Below are 20,663 nucleotides of genomic sequence, written 5' to 3'. Positions count from 1 at the left end.
GGGCAAATGGGTTGAGGTTCCATCTAACATTTGAGGGTGTCCCATATAAAAAATGTACCAATTCCAGAAGCTTGCTGTTCAGAAATTTTTCCTTACCATAGCTCTTAATAAAAATATATGACACATTTAACATCAAAACTAAATGTTAATGGTTAATGTAAAGCTGAAATATGTACTTTCTTTGCAATTTTTTACTTTGCATTTGTTTTGTCTCACCTGCCATTGGTTGACAAACAGATAATTCATTTTATTTTATTTTTTAATAAAAAATATAGTTCATACTTATTTATTTGGTGAAATCTTCTTTGATTATTTGGAATAGATATTTGCTGTAATTTAAGTTAACAATCAGTGGCTGTTCGGTTGAAATGGTGATTCCGCTGATCAAAAATCACTACGTTTTAAGTCATTTCAGAGCAAATGCATAAATATCTGTATATACTGAATATCATTACAATTCTGGAAAATACTGACGCTTCTTCAGATTACATGTGGCATCAGAAAAGTTCTTTGATTGGAAGAACTAGTTAATGAACAAGCAAGATTGTTTACTCTTACTCTTTTTTTATTGCATTCCTCTGACTCTCTCTTGATCTTTCCATCTTTATGAATCATAGTTTAAAGTGTTGTGTTGAGCTCTGGATGGAGTGACAGAGAGGGAGAGAGACAGCTGGACACTCATGGCTCCAAAGATCAGCTTACACAAACTCACTGGCATGTCTGGTTGCAGTCTCCCTCTCTTTCTGTCCCTCGTCTCTTTCGTTCCACTTCTCTTATTTGCTAGCTCTGTTTCTGTCAAACAAACTCCCTGCACACACATGGTACTATGTGTTACGGTAGAGTTGTCATCTTGTGTTGGTTTATCTGGAGTGGAGCTCAAGCCTAAAATCAAACACACAACTAAACAATGAAGTCATGAAAACAGGATGAAACTGCTCTGGGGCAGTAACCATGAGCCCGTCTACAAGCACACACACATTCAAATGGAAACACATTTTAAAGACATGACTCCTCAAGCCCTTGCCGTGTCATTCATTGATAAAGAATGGAGTGATTTGCACATGGAAAAATCTAGAGGGTGCAGACTGAGTGACAGGCAGGCAGAAACTGCCCCAACACACCCTGCCCCCTTCTCTCCTTTTGCACCCCGTTTTTGAGGTGACAGATGGCTGTGTTTTTTACTCTCTTTCTTTTCTTCTGTTACTCCGGTCTATTTTCTTCATACCTGCCTGGACATGGACCCTGTCTTCACCCCTCTCCAGCCTCGTAAAAACCCCCACCTTCAGCAAACTTACTAAAATCCATGCTTTACCCAAGAGTTCGGACACAGCCTGGGGCCGTGCAATCTTCTTCAGGTGTGTTCTCTAAGAAGGGAACTTCTTCAACTTTGTTTTGGAACATAGTATACAGTAGCTGATTTCTAGCTCTTCTAGCTCTTAGGTCCAAGCTGATTTAAGCTAGTTATTTGTTGACCAGCTTAAGATGTTGGCCAGCCAGAAGAAAGTTTGTTGTGTGCCCGAGATGGTATACCAGCTTACACCAGCTAGTAATGCTTAGCAGTGTTGTCATTATTAAAAAATTAAAGTACAAAAATTACTACAATGTAAAAACAAACAAACAAACAAACAAAAACATATGTTTAAAGATATTTAAAAATAATAATATAAAAGCAGATGACAAAATTACTAAAATGTAAGCTAAGTTGTGTAGTTGTGTAGAACTGATGCTGGTAGGTCACATGGAAACATGTTGGATGTAGTTATGACCAAATTTCATTCATACCACCCATATTCATACAATATAGAACTATGTAAACTTTTTAATGGTTGCAAAGTAAGTTTCAAACCAAACTAAGTACCGACTAAACATTATGCGATTTCAGATGCAGCTGAAGTCTGAATTTTCTGTATACTTTAAAAAAAGAAAATGTATTTGTTATCCTTTCCTATCATAATGTTTGCCACGGATGTGAAAATGTAGAAAATCAAACCTGATCTGAATTGTTTTTTATGACAAGCAAAAGTTTCGCAGGCAGTGTGTAAACATGACTGACACAACATGAAGTCGTATTTTCTTTTTTTATGTGCAAAAATGTCGACTTTGTGTTCAAAGACCTTTAAGGTCATGACATCATGTTGTCAGTCACGTTTGAACACAAATAAAACAAACAGATAAGGTTAATTTTTCATTACCATAGCAAGCATTTTCAATGCAACGGTTTGGTGCATGTGTGTCCATACCTTAGACATACTGCCAGTCTCTGTTCAGGAAAAATTGGTTCACAGAAATGGGTGGTCTTCTTTTAAATATGTGGCTCTAGTATTGCTACTAAAGCTTCAAAATCTTAGTAAACTTTAAGCTCCTTGAGGTGGAACTCTCCTTCTTCTCCATGCAATATCCATGCATTAGATGGACCCAATAGTTCCTCTTTCTTTTTATCTTTGTAAGAAGAGAGAGGACAACAAAATCATCCTCACTGCTTGAAGAATCCATCTTGTATTGTTTTGAGAATTTGTAATTAATACGCATCAGACCCAAGGTGCAAAGTTTCTGTGCGTGACAAATTTTTAGGATGACGAATACAAAAAAACGCATATGAAAGTGACCTTTAGAATCATATATAGTGTTCAAGTTTTTGTTGTTGTTGCACATAATAGTATAAGATCGAAGTATATATTGTGCTTTTTGGAAGCTAAATCATTCATTGCCGCATACCTTTAGCCTATTAGTCTGATAGCCTAACTTGTACCATACACAAATGTTTAGTTCTATCTTTCACACATTTTAAAAAGTTTTACATATTTTTTTGTGTTACTTTTTGGGTATTACAAACAGCTACCCCCGGGGGTCCTCGGCAGATTCTTCATGATACAGTAGCTCTTTAGGGATTTATGTACAGGTCTAATAGAGCAAAGAAGGACTAGTTTCCATATCTGAAACTTCCCTCTCCTTCTGCCACACACTGATCCAGTTTCAGTCACCTTGACAGCCAGTGTGTTTTTGTGATGTTTAGCAGATAAACTCTGAAATGTCTTTTCACGTCAGATGTGTGCGTATCGCCTACCTCACCAGTCAGACAATGAGTCACAGCGCCGAAGAAAGAAAGATATTACATCAAGCTCCTTTAATATTTGTTTTTATCATGTTTTTTAAATACTTCTCATATTTTGCTTCTGAAATGTTATTGTGTTTGCGTTTGTGGAAGGTTCTCCATTCTTAGAAATTAATTTCGCTAAGAAGGATTTGTGCCCACTGATAGTGTTGTTTATTTGCATGCTCTGCCTGCTTTATAGTACCACTGTTCGGAATTATGCAAATCAGGTAACATGGCACAAGAATTGAAATACTGCAAGCGAATGTGGCGCAACTGTTTAGCGACTTCACCAATCTGATTTTGTGTGTTTGAATTACAAAAGATATAATAGGACACAGAGGAGGCAGCAGTAACCTCTGTTCTTATCACTTTCTTTCACTCAAGGTTCCAGCTCACTGCTCTTCACTACGGCTCTCTCCAACTATCCCTCCTCTTATCTCCACATGCCCGAGGTTCTGTCCATCCTGCCAGAACAATTGAAGCACAGCAGTCTGTGTTTAGTTTCATCCATTTTTCATAGCTTTTCTCCTCATTGTTTTCCTTTTACAATTAGATCTCTCTCCCAAAGTCGCTAGAAGCCATAGTTTTAAAATGAGCTCATTACACAATGACTTTTAAGGGTTTTTGTGATGGGGGTTGGAGGGCTGATGTTTTGGATGGCTGCCCCCAAACATAAAAACGACTTGTTTTGTCTGTTTAAGCTTTTACTTCTTAATGGTTTGCATATTTATATTCACTTAAAGTGTGGTTTGTGATCTTAAATTTTTCTTAAAAATTCAATTCAATAACTTTCAAGGTGGACTTCATGAGTCAGTTATATGGTAAATGTATTCATGACATGCAATTCAATTTAGCTTACAAGAACTAATTTTAGTCCAGACAGGATTTTTATGCTGCATTATTTTAAGACCACCCCAACTTTTGATTTTTGATAGCCTCTGAGGAGATTTAAGCTTAACTGAAGTCAGACCACCACAATGTGAAAATCCTCCCTCTCTGTCTCGTGCTCTCTTTTACTTCCTCCCTCCCTGTCCAGCTGTAATTCTGATTAAAGTGATAATTTGTCACCTGCTGCCCTAATGATAAACATCATATTTTTTTTAATCATGCAATGCTGGTTCTTCCTTCATGTCTTTGTTCTCTCTGCACTTTTTGTCTTTATACTTATCTGCTTCTCAGCAGACCATGAACTCCCGGCCTGTCTCTCTCCCTCCGCCCCAGTCCTATTCATGTCCATGTTTATAAGTCTATTTTGTGGGCGTATGCCTTATCGGCAGTTCTATCAGTGCTGTATTGTATCTGTTTTCATGTTGGTGTCTTTGAGGCAGTGATGGATTAGTATTCTAGCTAACCTTGAAAGTCAGACATCTAATTATTGTTCTGCCCTTGTCTGTCTTTGTCTTTGGTATGAGCAGACAAGACATGCACATTTCATTATTACATGCCACACTTATTACATGGAATAGACCTTAGGCTAGTGCCATATTAAATTTTTAGTGCGTTTCACAACATACAGTTTGAAATGTCTTTCTGAAAATAAACTTCAAAAGACAAAACTCAATATATAACAGTTTTGAAAGTTGTGAAGTTACATGAGCTAGGACCTTTATAGTGCATGACTTTGTAAAGACCGTAAGCCTTGTTTTCATCCATGTAAAATTCAGTATGAGTCTAAACTTATTGATCAATCGCAGCATGCTAACATCAAATATTTATATATTTTGGTGTTAAACATTTGTACATTTGAAAATTGTACATGACAACCAATTTGCCAGGCTGTGCTTTTATATGTAATCTCAATATTAAGTCAAAGGGAAAGAAGGTAAAAATCCAGGAGTTCACTATGTTTTCAGCAGGTAGTGGAATGTCTGAGTCAGATCTGAAAGTCAAAAACGAAGAAAAAAGTTGTGTTTACTGAAGTCAGTAGCACTAGAAGGTGGCGTGAGCTACAAGAACATCACAGAAACAATAAACCTCTTTATATGACCATAAAAAGAGAGAAAGATGCAATAATATGTACATCCGATCCTCATATTGAATCCACAGCCTTAAGGAAGCCCTGTCTCCACATCCGACATCCGACATTGAGTGACGGATTTTAAACCGCTATGAGTGTGTGTGTGTGTGTGTGTGTGTGTGTGTGTGTGTGTGTGTGTGTGTGTGTGCGTGTGTGTGTGTGTGTGTGATTGTCTCAGTCTGGGATGGTGTCATAGATTCCATGTGTGGTCCTCAGCAGGATATTTTATTCCACCTCCCCTTACTTTTGTGTGTGAGTGTGTGTGTGTGTTTACTGACACTCCATTTTCATCTCCATTTTTTGTGTTTACAGACTTTTCTGGCTCTGCTCATTAATTATAGCGCTTTATCCCTGACTCGTTCCACTCTCCACTCCCCATTCTATCTCTCATTTCTCTAGTTCCTGGCTCCTGCAGGTTGAGACGTGTTATGTCTGAAATGCAGATAAGGGTGATTCTACAGTTCACACTGCAGATCCCAATCTGTATGCTGCTCGCCCAGGTTGGGCTGTGCTTTGTTGTTAAACTTTACAATGCTTTTACTATTCACTAAGACGTAGGTGTTTTACTGATGATTTTGGAAGGACAATCTTTGGAATTTCATGGATTGGCTTTAAACCCTGAAGCTGAGAGGACTACTAGCGGAAATCATATTTAGCCAAAATAAATAAGAAATAAATACACAAGTGTTATGCTTCGAGCTCATGATGGGTGTGCAAAGGCTGTGGTAATGTGTGGCTTCGTGTGGAATCCTGCAGCAAAAGCTTCCATGTGGATCTACTCATAACAGTGTTTAACTATTTATTAACGGTTTTATTACTCACAGATTTTTTTGATCACTTATTACTATGTCCCATCGTATATTGCTCCTCTTTATGGTTTATATGATACTAATTTTAACTAGTTTCATGAGACGAAATCAAACATTTTTCATTTTTTGTAATATCGTATAGACCAGTCTTGTGGGGTGTCACATTATTTGTCCTTCCTGTGATAACTTAACTCTGATCTCAGATTTATAACCTCCAGCAGTGTCAGATTGAATCTAAAGCAATCAATGAGGACAGACCTGCCTGTGACCTGACCCCACCCTAGACCCTTAGTCCTCCATCCCGCCTCTAAGGGGACCCCCCCCCCCCCCATCTATCTCTGTCCCCTTAGTGACCATCGTTACGAAGACAATTACCCCCTGCTTGTAACCTTGTTGACATTCCATTGTTGTCCTCTCCGCCCTTCAAATTTTAGGGGTTTTCCCACCGGATTAAATACGGGAAGCATTTATTTGTTTAGATTTCTTATGTATAGATATAGCTGAACTCTGTTCGTGACAGGGATGGAAAGGGCAAGTGAATGTGTTGGTTAAATGTGTGTGCGTGTTAACAGACTGATAGATGCCAGGTGTCTCATAATTAGACAGATTAGCTTTGAATGTTCCACACAGATACACTGGGGAAATGGTTTGGGAGGCTACTCATGTGTCTGCACCCGTCTGTCCTATTGGTTTATCTGTGTCTCAGTGCTACAGTCCTATCCGTTAACATCAATCTATACATTTATGTATGTTGTTTGTGGAATGCTTCTGCTCACATGAAGCAGAACACAGAACTGACACAGGTAATGAAAGCATGATACAAACACATGTCCTAGTAACATGTACAGTAACATTATCACATGTTTCTAGTTAACATGTGAGTTCGTTATCTTGTGTGTGTGTGTTGCAGATTTGGCAAGATGTTAAAACGAAAGGCCTTTCTGGTGCTCAACACTGACATAAACACAAAGTCATTTTTGTGTTATGTAATTTATAAGAGTACACGAGTAGAATAATTCGTCAATTTCACTCAATCACACTAAAAGCATTCTGTAGTCAGTTCACTTTAACACTGCTCCAGGTTTCCCATTTCCTCTTTACCTCTTGCTTTGCATTTGTTCCTCTGCAATTTTTTCAGTCCATTTTTTTTTGGTTTTATCAAATATCATGGGCACCAGACATATTATCTAAAATCATGTTTGTGCAATTTCCGTGCATTTGCGAGAGAGATGCATTATTATAGTGATGAAACTGCTCCATTAACACTGTTTAACCTGAAGTGAGTTTTTGCTTATGTGCAATTCCATTATAGGCTGTTAAAGTGGTAAGCATGTGATGGAGAGGTTTCGAAACAATTTTAGAGTGAGAGACAGATATTTCCATTTATTACATGGCAGTCTGGAATTTTTTATTCTGATTAGTCAATTGCAGCATTGGGATGGCACAATTAAGCGACGTTCACTTGCAGAATGCAAGCTTCTAGAGGGCACATAATTCTGAAGTTATGAATTTAGGTAAATGGGTGCCGAGCCAGTGGTGGTTTTGTAGCAAACATCAATGTCTTGAACTTTATGCGAGCAGCTATTGGAAGCCAGTGCAAATTGATAAACAGAGGTGTGACGTGTATTCTTTTCAGCTCATTAAAAGTTAATCTTGCTGCCGCGTTCTGGATTCATTGTAAAGGTTTGATAGAACTGACTGGAAGACCTGCAAAGAGAGCATTGCAATAGTCCAGCCTGGACAGAACAAGAGCTTGAACAAGGAGTTGTGCAGCATGTTTCGAAAGAAAGGGCATGATATATTTATATTTATACTTATATTTCTAAGTATACACTAAATACCTGTTGTATTTCTACAGTGTGTTTCTTGCAGCACGCTGTGGTCTATTTTTCTTGTATTCAAATTAAAATGTTAACTCATACTCATATTTTGTGTCAGTTTATATATTAATTTAGTAAGGTGTTATCTAATTTACAACATTATGAACTGTCAGACAGTCATTAATTCTCTGATCTTCAAAAGAAACACTCCAGGCAAAATCTCAGAATTCTGTTTCCACTCCACACCGTTCACATGCCCTCTTGTTAATATTTAGCATAATTAAGTTCAGTTCACAACAAATTTTATTTCCTGCCAAAATGAATGTTTTTTTTTTTACCTGTAAGGACCCTTCTGTTTTAGCGTCCTCTGCACTAGGTGACCCTTTGTTTTAACCAATCAAAGCTCGGCGCAGACAGGAAGACAGAAAGTACAGTAGAAAGATGAGGAAAGATGTGAATCTATGCAGTAATTGCACAGGAGAGAAGAAGTGGAATCATTAAAGTTAAAATGCGCTGCGATAAGGGGGATAAGATGGATTAGCCGTCCATGAGCTGCATCGATCCTTCTGTCATACTCTCTGACTTGTTTACACACTCGATACCTTGAGTTACAGAGCTAGAGACGTGCCTGTAAGACTGTGACTTGTTACCCTCCACTTACTCATGGTCATTCAAGCATTATAAAGCTAATCCACCCTAATAGGGAAAAGAGAGAGAGAGAGAGAGAGAGAGTGAAACAGAGGGTGTAGTAGTGAAGGAGAGCAAGCAAAATAGAGGGATAAAATGGAAGAGTGGTTTCAAACTAGAGGCTTAGTGCTGTGTTTTTGCTTTAAGACACTGATAACCTGTACAGACAGTCCCGAGTGATGATGGCATGTCATGTTTTGTCCCGCCAGTCTAAACCCAGCCATAATCATACATAAATCCCCTCCAAACACTGAAATACACTGATAAAAAAAATCACTCGGGAAAGGAGAATGGCAAGGACACTAGTAATAAAGTGCAATGGTACTGTATTACCATGTTTTTTTGTTTTATTTTAATTAGTGGCACCATACCAATACTAATTCCATAGTACTCTTTAAGTACGTTATACATTATATTCTTTTTAGTATAAGCCTATTATATCGGCTGATACGACAATCATGTTATGTTACTGAAAAGTTAAGTGAATTATAAATATTTACTCTAGCATATTTATTTTTATTTATTTTTTTACATATGGTGTTTACAATAAAAAAAAAATCTTTTATGTTTATGTTGGAGTTTTAAGTGACCCAATGCAGTACCAAACCTGTTTCTCATATTTTATGTAATTTACATGTATAGACATGTTACATTTTTAAAGTCAGTATTCATTTAACTCTCCTTAATGCATTATTAAATGGTTTATTGTGTATTCTTTGCATATATTTGTTTCTTGCTACCTGTTTTCAGATCTAAAACCAGGCATCAATACATTGTAATGTAAAACAAAAATGTTTGATACTATTTGTAATCTATATTCCAAAAATCCTACATTTTCACCTTCAAATATTGTCCATATCAGAAAAGTGGCGATAAAAATAATACAAAAAAAACTATTATGATTCTGATGTGGTCCCCAATATATTATGCGTTCCTACTGAAGTCTCTTAGTCTCACCATCTAATAGTATCTTTGTACCACGATACCACCACAGTATGCTTTTCTTTTTGCAGAAGAGTGAGAGAAAACAGTGGAGAGGAAACATGAAAGGGAAGGTAGAAAGTGTGTGTGTAATGTGTGTGATTCTGACCTTTAGCCCTCTGTCTGCTGTTAGCACTGTCGACATTGTAAACAAACTCACTTTATACCGGAGACAGGCTTAGAGGGGAAAAAAATCAAATAAGAAGGAGAGGCAGAAGCAGCAGGAAGAAAAGAAAATCTGGAGGGAGAGATGTGAGGCAGAGGAAAAGTGAAGAGAGAGAGATTGAAGGGAAGGGGGAGAGCAAGCAAGGCAGGTGCAGGACTAACTGTAATAGCATTGTGCTGGAACCAGCAGGACACAAGCATTCCCTGACCTGCTCTCCTACTCCTCTCGCTCTGTCCTTCACCCTCTGTCCCCCTTATCAGCCCTTCATCCTCCCTTCTTCCACTCCTAAACTTTAAACTCGCCCTCCGATTCTGCTTTACTTCATCAGAGCTGAGATTTACACAGCTCAGTGCGTTTTGCTATCTGTTCTTCACACACACACACAAAGACTCCGGTCACTGCAGCAGCGGGCCTCCGGTAAGTGGACCTCATGAGATCACCCTGGTGTTTTCACGGGCCTGGTTCGACAAGACAACTCTTATTCTGCTTTACCATGGAGACGTGCAATGTTACGATAACACTCTCCCTTAATCCTATTGGATTAACACCATATCATTTGATTAAATTTTCGCTCATGGCTGAAGCTGTTAATATACGCATTGCAGATGTAATTATGCATAGTCATTCGACGTTTATCTTTCGGGCCACAACAGATGCTCATTTTTTATATGCTTCCCTCATTTCCTTCTCTTCCCATTCTAACCAACCTGGAAACGGGAAAGGAAAACTACACCATCTTAACTATATGCTGGTTGACAGGGAAGCAGGCCTGGGGATGTACAGTCAAACATCAGCAGCCTCAGGGATTGGAGTCACTCGCACTCGCATCTCCCTCCCTCTGCTCTTCTCTGCTGCCAAACCGAAGCTCATTAGAGGAAAAGGGATTCCTGGCTAAATAGAAAAGGGCTCCTGCCAGACTGGGTGAAAGATGAGGGAGAGAAAAAGAGAGAGTAAAAGTGTGTTGGGTTGAGGACAAAATTGTTAATTAAAATGATCGGCACTTTTATTAAATTAGGATATTTTTTTGTGGTGGGAGGTTAGGGGCAGGGTTATCCCAAAAAATAAAATAATAATCATAATAATATATATATATATATATATACTGAAAATACTGTAATCCATGGTTAATGTATTCATGTTATTTATATACATTTTAATAACAATGTTTTAATAACATTGATTGGACAAATACTGCATGCAACAAGCATATAACCTGTATTCTCCATTTGTGAAATGTCATCCTCCCAGTTAATATGTTTGACATTTTGTACAGGTTTCCTCAGACATTGAAACTAAACACAGCGCACGGAAGTTTCTGTGGCTGTACAGACCTCATGAATTTTTAATGAGGCATTGTATCATTTATGATTGGCTGTCTAACACTCTTGTGCCGCATTCTTTCACACTGTACAGTTTTGGCAGCGCAATTCAGCAGAGCTTCATACCCCAGGGTAAGAAATGCTGCCAACCCCCTTTCAAAAAGACAAATGTGAAAAATTTCTGAACCCAGTGTTAAAACTGGCCTTTAACACAAGGTTATATGTATTGTGTAAAATGCTACTAAAACAAAATGTGGTAATAATTATCTCCATATCTTTAGTTTTACTGAAAAACATTTCCCGGTCTAATTTAGATTTTCAGTTCTCTGTTCTCTGTTAAATGAAATGAGTTTCATGGGCTGAAGGGATGCAGTTCTCTTTGTTTGAAGAATCCTCCTCAATTTACAGTAAAGCTAGTAAAATTGACTTGGACTGGTGTGTATAAATGGGGTTTGTGAGCCAGCCACCCCACTAGTCCCCCCAATAGCCCCTCCAGAAGTCACCCGCTCCATTGTCCAGTTAATAAAGCACCTGAGTGTGAGAAATGTGGAGCTTACGGAGGGAAGGAGGGTGAAAGAAAGCGCAAAAGAGCAGACAAAAGGAGAAGTGTTAACTGAAGTCAGGAGACTAGAATTAAGGCTGACATAGGCAAAAAAAAAAAAAAAAAAAAAATTTAAAAAGAAGAAAGTTTTTGTGTGTGGCCTGCTTGAAAGACCTTCGATTGAACTTGATAAGTTCATAACAAGCTGTAAGAAAACTGAGAAAAGTACTAAAGAACTAGTAGAAAAGGACATCTTTTAATATCTCTAATGTTTCACTAAAGCATTGGGATTAAAAGAAGGTCAAGGATTGTTGATAATAAAGAAAAAATAATTCTTCTTTAATTATATTTTCTTTATAAATGTATTTCTGGAGAGACAGCAAGAGACAAAGACATAGTTGGTTCTTCAATAATAGATAATTGACAATAATGTCTGGAACTTCAAAGGGACGTTCAGGTGTTATGATATCATCGTTATTTTCATTCTTCAGAAATGTATTTCCTGCTAGAACAAAGCTCTGTTGATATGGTCTCATTTAAGCCAGGATAACCCCTTTTCCTTCTGGTTATCTTCACCCTAAACACACCACTATGTCTGCTCAATATTTATAAATGCAACTTACTGTCATCCCTCAGAGAAATGTAAGCTTCACAGAGGGAAGGCTGGGACAGAGAGAGAGAGAGATGGAGTGGAGAAGTGGCTCTGGATGGAGAGAAAGAGAGCGAGGGGGCAGCGCTGGCTGTCCTAACCCTTTTAGCGAGATTAACTCGAGCCGTAATGTCTCTCTCACATGGCCCTACTATTTATCTTCTGACTCAGCTCTCTCTCTCTCCGTTTTTCCCTTATCCTTCTATCTCAATAATGAGGTTGGGTGGTACGGAAGAGCCTGCATTGTGGATGCAGCAGCTGTAGCATTAAAACACAGCAGCAGTGTGGCGGCTCTCGTACAGTAACTGTCAGTGCTAATACAACCCCTTCATCCACTCCCACCCCGATGCTGTCAATCAACTTATTTGTTTTATTGCAGCCTGCTCCCATTTTCAGTTTTTATTCCATTTCTTTCTCTCTCAGAGCTCTCCTATTTAATTCACTTCATTTTAGATGTCCATTACTGGCTGTTCCACCATTAACTGCCATCTATCCCGACTGATTGCGCTGCCAAACAATGCATATATCTGGCTCCTGCTTTAGACGCTCAATTTTTGCTAAAATAAATGGGGGGAGTGCAGACAAGCACTCAGTTGGAGCGTTTAGACTCTTTCCACTTAGACATCTCTGTTTCTTTCTGTATTCCCCCATTTGCATCCATTTTTCATTGGGTTTTTGCACTTTAATGTAACCGCCCATCCCCCAACGTGTACCCCATTTCCATCCCCAAATTTCATTCTCACATTCAGCTTCACTCTGGGAACTGGAGTTATGAATACGGGGCTGTAATTGCACCGCCTGGGGGCCGGTGAGGTGATCAGGAGAGCGAGAGTTGTCCCTCAGCATTAAATATTAACTCTTTTTTTCATCCCTGCCTCTTTGCTGACATGCCCTAATAAGAATCCCATCTCTTCATTTTTGTCAATGTCATGTGAGTTTCATTCCGGTCCCTTAGAGGCGATTTCAAATCGAGTTTCCCGAAACGAGTAATTTGAAACTTTTGAGACGGGCCTTAAGATTGCGCTCCATCCTTTCTTGTTGACCACATAACAAACTACAATCGGATTTATATGACACACGTCATATATATTGATCGAATTTGTCATTTCGGCAAACAGATACGCTTCTATATTTAGTTTTGTAGTGCAAGCTCACATTTCTAAGATAGAGTGGGATATTTTAATCTCTTAGGCATTTGAACCTACTTATAAACTAAGTAAAAAAAGAATAAAACATCAGCTGTGTTGGCTGCAGAGGCTAAATGCACCAGCCTAACTAACTAGACTATAAATTATAGATGCAGAACAGTATCAGATAGCTTTTAATATATCTTGTACATAGATTTTATGTAGGATGATGAAGTGCATGCTTAATAAACTCTCATCTTTTATTTATTCATTGTACAGATCATCCTAATGCGATCTGCACACTGCACCGTGTTATTTGTGTAAACGTAGTTTCTTTCATGTCGTGTAGTTGTTGGCGCCGGCCCTCAGATTGAATTTGTTTGACTCGTGACGCTGTTGTCAGGACGACTGCAGCAGCGGGGTGGATTGCCAGTAGAACAAAAGAGTGAGCATGAACTGACCTTGTAGCCTACTTCACACTGTTTATCCTCAGAGATCAAGACACAGAGACTCTTTACCTATTTATAGGAAAACTAGTGTTTATCATAAAACATGTCATCTAGAGAGCGTGAAAGGGCATGCAAAATATTGACTCAAATCAATATTAAATCATGTTTGTACCTTATTAGATTGCATTCTTGCTATTTTTATGTACAATTTATCAGGTATTCCAGAAGTTTCTCTTTTAATTATCATTGGTTGGAATCATAGTCTGAAACTAGAAATTATGTAAACAAATAGCAAAATAATTACTCAGATGTTGTTTTAGCAAACTCTCATTTGATCTGGATCCATTTTATTCCATCATTAAGTTCCAGGTGGATATGGGACAAGATGGAAGTCATGGAAGACATATTTATTTCATCAATGAATATTCTGTTTAAAGGTAAAATAAGTAGTTCTTTATCTAGCATTAGCATCAGTGTTCTGTGTGTACTTTATGCAAGGATACCATGGTTGAGCAACTTAGGCATAACTACTCTGAATTTTCCGGTCATCAAATCTCTCCACCTTGTGTATGCCATACTGATGTTATGCTCGGTTTTTGTTTTTGTGTGACTTTCTGTCTTCTGGCTTTAGGACTTTTCTGCTTCTTCAGCAGTTGAGTTCCTAATTCTCCCATTGTCTCTTCTGGTAAAGCACAATAATGTGTTCTGTTGTCTAATTTTTGTTCTTCTATCAGTTTTATCAGCATTTCTACAGAAACGGCAGCCAGTAGCACTGCGGGTCATGCTGTTTTAAAATTTTAGTTTTGCCCCCCTTAACTGTTACTGTTATGAATATTCGTGGGTGTACAGCATCCAGATGACTTCACAAAAACTAAACTTATTTTTAAATTAGCACCAAAATACTGAATGCACCCTAGATTCAGAAACACATTGGTTAACAGAGGTAAATGTGTTGCTAAACCGCAATTCACAGCCGTTTTAACCAAGCAAAGGTGAGAAAGAGGAATGGGAGGATATTTGTTTACCAGAGTGAAGTGCAGAGAAGTGTGTAAGGCTAGTGAATGATATGAAGCATTGCTGAATGTTTAACAACCAATAACATTCCTAAATCATAACAGCATGACTGTTATTATATACTCTAGTGTCATTTGTCACAGGTCCGCGGTCCCAAAATGAAAACAGAACGGCAGGGAGAGATGCACGAGGCTGAGGAATGTGGCACTTGGTGGTAGCCAAAAGATAAATTCCCACGCTCTTTTGATGTCCTGTTTTAGCAGAAGACTCTGACCACACACACAGAGAATGTAAACCTCAGTCAGTTAAACCTAAATACTTAAGTTAAATATTCAAACCTCAGTTTTATGCCAGTGAAAAGTGTGGTGTAACCATTTTCTGCTTGATTGAAGACATGCACTTGACTCAAACAAGAATTATCATAAGCTGAGTAAAATATATTGATCTTAGAACGGAAGCTTGAAAATTAGAACACCTCTATTTCTATGTAGTATAATGTCTGCGTTTGTGGTTCGTCACTGGTTCATTCCCTTCAAGAAGTGTATGTAGCAAACAATGCTCTGAAGGCCTGACTAGGGTAACTGAAGTTCACACATTTTCACAGTTTCACAGCTTCACATAAATGACTATAGGGGAAATGGAAACACTTTATTGTTTTTCTACGTATTGCTAAGCAATGATGGATCAACCAATTGGTATAGGCTAAACAAAGCTGACCTTTTCAATTTTCCTTTGAGTCTTTTTGCTTTTAGCAATTTCCTGCAACCTTTAGGTCATATTATTACTCAACTCCATTTTCACTTCTTATTCTTTATGTGTCTGTCTGTCTGTCTGTTTCTGTGGCTGAGGGTGTGAGAGAGCCAGCAGATGCTGTTGGTGCTCTTGCACCTGTTCTTGTCTCATCACGGCACTGATGATTGATGTCAGGCCGTACATGGGCCCATCATCCTCCTCTCCACCCTCCACATCCATTAAACACACACACATGCTCACAGCCGGCCTTCTTTATCTACTGTTTGCTCGTTTTGTATTTTTTCTGAGCTTATTTGAAGATGTCAGGAAGGAAGTACTAAATTTGCCTCCTGTTCCTGTCCTGAAGTTACTTTACACTGTATATTTTTCTTGAAGTCCTGTGAGTCTGCATGCTGAATTTGATTATATAAATCGGTTTTGTTTTTATTTTAGTTAACAAAAGTAACAATATTGCAGAAAGGTAGTCTAAATCTTAAGTTTTTCTAAGTCTCATACATACAATAACCCAAAAGGACTGCAGTGGAAGTCTTGAAGTCTGCTATCAGCATCTGCAGTAGTGAATGTCATCCAGCTGTTACCACTGATATTCCCAATTCCTTCCCACTCACTTGTATTCCCCTGGAGGTCCTGCTTCCCTGTTGCCATAGCAATAATGTTCAGCACAACATCATCACCACAAATTACAGCCCTCCATAAAAATCAGCAAGGTTAACACTTTTCCTGTTTGTGTACATGTGTGTGGGTGGATGTGTGTTTTCTCATGAATATTCATGCACGGTTTGTGTCTGAATGTACTTCTGTATTTAATTTAAATATAAGCATTTGTATGCTTGAGTTAGTAACCAGAAGCCATACTCAAGGTATTTTTTATTTATTTATTTTTTACATAAAGTTATTACTAACAGTCATTAAAATTCTGTGGGTAAAAGTATATCTGCTTTAATAAGCAATTATTAATGAAGTTTAACATTAAACCAGAGCTTATTAGAGAATTTAAATGCAGAATTCTGAGTACATTTAGATAGATTTATTCTTAAGAAAAAAAGCATACCAGTGGGGTATGAAAAAAATGAAAGTTTAATTCTCCGAATTTTTTCTCTGAAAAGTTAAAGGTAGTATCTTATGCAGTTTTGCTTCTCAAGTGATTTTTTTTTCCTTTTTTTAACATGTGTTCACCAGAAAAAGTAAATGTACTGATTTAGAAAGTTGTATTTTGATTAGAGTTTTTATTTCAGTTTGGCTGTGCATAAAATCAGAACTTCTCTCAAGGGTTGATTTCAGCCTGGTGTTGTCTGTGCATGTTCTCCGGTTGTGTAAATGACAAATAGAGGCAGTTTTTATACAGAAACTTTGGATTTAATGAAACTGCTCAGCTGTGCTGACCTACTGTCACAAGCAGTTAGACAGACAAGTTCATCCATTCAGTCTCCTCTGAACAGGGAGGTTATTTTGAGGACTGACAATAATAAAGGTTGTCAATAAAAAATGAAATGCGTAAAAGGTCCAGATTTGTTAAAAAAAATGGAAGCAAACTGAAAGTATCCAAGCAGACATAGAAAAACTGTAGCAGGGTGAAGATGCTTTGAGAGCAGTGATAGGAGGACAGATTATTAGCTTATATTTTATTTATACTGTTGTGAGCAGGAGTGTTTCTGTTTATGTGACTTTTTTCTACTATCATTAAGATCAGCCACAAGGCTCAGTTGACAGACTTTGGTTTCGTTTCCAACCACACTTGCACACAAACACTGCATGTCAAATGTGCTCTCTAGAGACACACTTTTCTGTCTTATAGTTCATAACCTCTGTGTGGAGCATCCAAACACCCAGTACTATAAACTCATCCATTGTTAATTCATAGTTAGTTTTTTTTTTCACAGCATAGCTTTAAGGAGTGTGAGAGTTTTCTTCTTCTATTGGCTATTTTGAAATGATGAGGGACTAGGATTTTGCAAAGCAGCTGTTACGAGCCGGACTCAAACATGCTTTGCCCATTTGAGCAGCATTCGGAGCGCATGCGATAACCACTGCTTCTGTTGTTTGAGCACTCAAATGAATGATGATGACAGGGTGTTAATGGAAAATTGAGTTTACATTTGAAGCTGTTGGCCATGAGGGAGCGATCACCTTTCCGCCTGTCAGATCTGTGTGTGTGTGTGTGTTTGTATGTCAGTGTACAGTATGTCCGCTCAGTGGAAAGCTACTGTAAACACACCATTCATCTGTATGTGCTTGTGTGGCACCAGCCAAAACATTAATGAAAGCAGGTCATTAAGTTGAGGGGAGCGTACATTGTTAGATTAAAAATTGCACTGACTCACTCACTATTACTTATAATAGTATAGTATCACAAGAGACATGGTGATTTTTTTCTATTCTTTTTTTTATGATATATGGCAAAAACATAAAAGTAAGAAGATAAAAAAAATAGAAAAGGCATTAAAAGTTGAAGTGGAGCGGCTGCTGGCTCTTTTTTACAGCGGCGTCTGTTCTCCAACTGTGTGTCCATGTGTGTGAGGGACAATATTCAGTTTGGGGCAGAACTTCAGGCGGATGATACATCTGCAGCCTTTGACTGTGGTAGCTCTCCGTCTTTCTGAAGTTGACTGGCCCAGTTCTGTCTGTAACTCTCTTGCCAGAAATTGGTGGTACTAAAATGATTCATCCGTTTGAAAACTGCCTTGAGTTTTCAGAATGCAGTGTGGCGACCTGATGCGCTTCATAAATACTGAATGCGTGTGTGTGTGTGTGTGTGTGTGTGTGTGTGTATGTGTATGGTCTCCTCTCAGTGTGAGTGTCTGTCGATGTGTCTGCTGCTCACAGTGAGAACGTCTCCTGTCCATCTGTTTCATCACGCGTGCTCTCTTTCTTTCTTTAAATCCGATTATCTTAACCACTCGCTATCACTCGCACCCACCCGCACGTGCCCTTGACCGCACCCATCCAGCCCCTGCTGAGGTGGAGATTGAACAGAGGAGGCACTAATTGCCCTTTAATTGCCCCTCTGTCTGTCCAGCTGCTCCCCTAGCAGAAAAGACGAGTGGACAAGTAGTATTGTTCAGATCTAAGTAGTGAGAATAAAAAAGACAGGTGGGAGTTTTAAACAGATATTATTATTTTTTCCCATCAATCGCTTGCCTTCATAAAACAAAAAAGATATTAAAAAACAAAAGACATCAAAAACATTCAGTGGGTTTCAGTTTTGTTTGGATAACAGTCACAGTCGTGTGATATTCAGGGTTATTATACTAAAGCCATAACAAATATTTTTGCTATTTATAATAAAATAAATAAATGTTAAAATGCTTAAAATAATAATAATAAAAAACTAAACTTATTTTATATAGCTAGGTGCCAAGGCAGCATTCTCTTTCATTGATGTGCTAAAATAAGTAAAATTTAAATAAAAATGAATAAATCTATATTGGCATTTAAAAGAAAACTAATAAAAAAGTACTAAAACTGTCAAATTAAAACATAAAAAAAAAAAACTAATTTAAAATATTCTGAGACTTGCTCTGAGGTGATGTCATCTGGCTGTTTTCCCTGTCATGTGGACATTCATAGTGCCTCGCCAGAAAATAACCGACATCTCAATATGTAAATTCTGTATATTTAGAGGCACCAAAGAAAACTAAAATAAAGATTGTTTTAACACAGGTTTCTAAAGCAGGATTTTTTTTGGTTTCTGTGGGAGTCATAAGAATCTTTTAGCGGGTGTGTTTATGTGTGTTGTCTATCAGCCAGAGGTATCTAGAGATAAAGGAGGATCCTAGAAGAGATTATTGTCTGTCTACTCCTGTGATCTTTCTAAACAAGTCAGCTCAATGCTCATATTACACATATGCACAAAGGGACTCTGGGTTTCATTACACAACAAAAAGTAGTCTGAGATTGAAAGTTTTTTGAAAAACATAAATAACTACCAGTATAACTTAGTTTGGTGGGTAGCTTTAATATTTTATTATTTATTGGCAGTAAAAACATTTATGTTTCAAAAGTGTTTTAACAGCAGATTTTTCTTCTTTTGAACTTCTTTTGAATATCTTTACGTGACATATATTGCATTTTACACACACACACACACACACACACACACAATCTTAATGAAGATATAAAAGATGCATTCAATTCTGTTAAATATTCATGATGTCTCTAAATGTGTTGCTTTCAAAATCATTGAAAATATATTGAAATATAAGATATATCACCCAGCCCCACGTGGACTCCCTAACATGCTCCTACTACTCAGTTTCACGAGAGCAAAGGGTTATCAACAGTCTTTTTTCTTTTTCTCTTGCACCTGGTTCTGTGCAGCTGGGCTTCATGTTTGGAGGCAGCGGGAACACAATGGCTGTTTCAGACTCACAGCATGTGGATCATTTCTCACTGCGTGTGACTCCGAGGCTGCTGCAGTAAAAAGCCGTCTGGCAAATTATTATGAGTGTTGTTCACTGCCACCTTCCAGCCCTCGATCCTTCCCGCCAAATCCAAGTCCAATTGTCAAGTAAAATAACCATCATTGCTATTACAGATGTAATTTTTTTGTCTCTTTTCCCTTTTCTTTACAGCATGTCTGGCTTCAGTCACGGTCAAGGTGACTCCAGAGGTGGAAGTGATCAAAGGAGAGACTGCCACACTGCCTTGCAGCTACACCACCTCTGCACCGGCCTCTGCTGTTGTGGTCCAATGGTTGATTGTAAGTACACAGGTGACTTTATATTATAAGAATATACCACTTTTTATCTATTTTTGTTTAGCATTTCTTCACGTAAAATGCTGTACTACACTGATGTAATATGTGTTTCCATCATCCCCAGGAGGTTGCAGGTGCAAGAAAACAAATTGCTTTCAAGTCTCCACAAGGTATTGGTGTTGATCCAGGCACAACAATGACAGATCGTCTAACCATGGAAAACGACCTGTCCATCACCATCTCTCCAGTCATGGTGGAAGATGAGAGAATCTACATCTGCCAAGTGTCTGCTGGAGCTGTAGGGTTCTCTGAAGATAAGACCCAGGTCAAGGTTTTCTGTAAGTCTGACTGAAAATGATTGCATAAGATATTTATTCCCTCTATATTAGCAAAGCTTTTGACCACTCCTCTACGATTTCCATAAACTAAATGAGACATGTGGCCAGCCACTTTTACCCCTATTCATTAGTCTTGGGTGTTGTTTATGAGTTTGCCCTGGGTCAATTATGGCTGTACAGATTGCATTTGACATTATTGATTA

The 20,663-nt window shown here is 38.1% G+C and overlaps 1 protein-coding gene across 2 annotated transcripts in view; it reads left to right on the top strand.

Moving 5' to 3' along the window:
- The window catches only part of bcam (basal cell adhesion molecule (Lutheran blood group)), a 48,792-nt gene that overhangs the window by 13,937 nt on the left and 14,192 nt on the right, over nt 1–20,663 (top strand). For both annotated transcript variants that reach the window (XM_059567822.1, XM_059567823.1), the window contains exons 2-3: nt 19,998–20,125; nt 20,247–20,460. In XM_059567822.1, coding sequence (XP_059423805.1) covers nt 19,998–20,125; nt 20,247–20,460 — 342 coding nt within the window. The remainder of the gene's footprint in view (nt 1–19,997; nt 20,126–20,246; nt 20,461–20,663) is intronic.

This window comes from Carassius carassius, chromosome 15 (assembly GCF_963082965.1).
Source record: "Carassius carassius chromosome 15, fCarCar2.1, whole genome shotgun sequence".
Classification (NCBI taxonomy): Eukaryota; Metazoa; Chordata; class Actinopteri; order Cypriniformes; family Cyprinidae; genus Carassius; species Carassius carassius.
The sequence above is the reverse complement of the archived record's forward strand: the minus strand, read 5'-3'. Positions and strand labels throughout refer to the sequence as shown.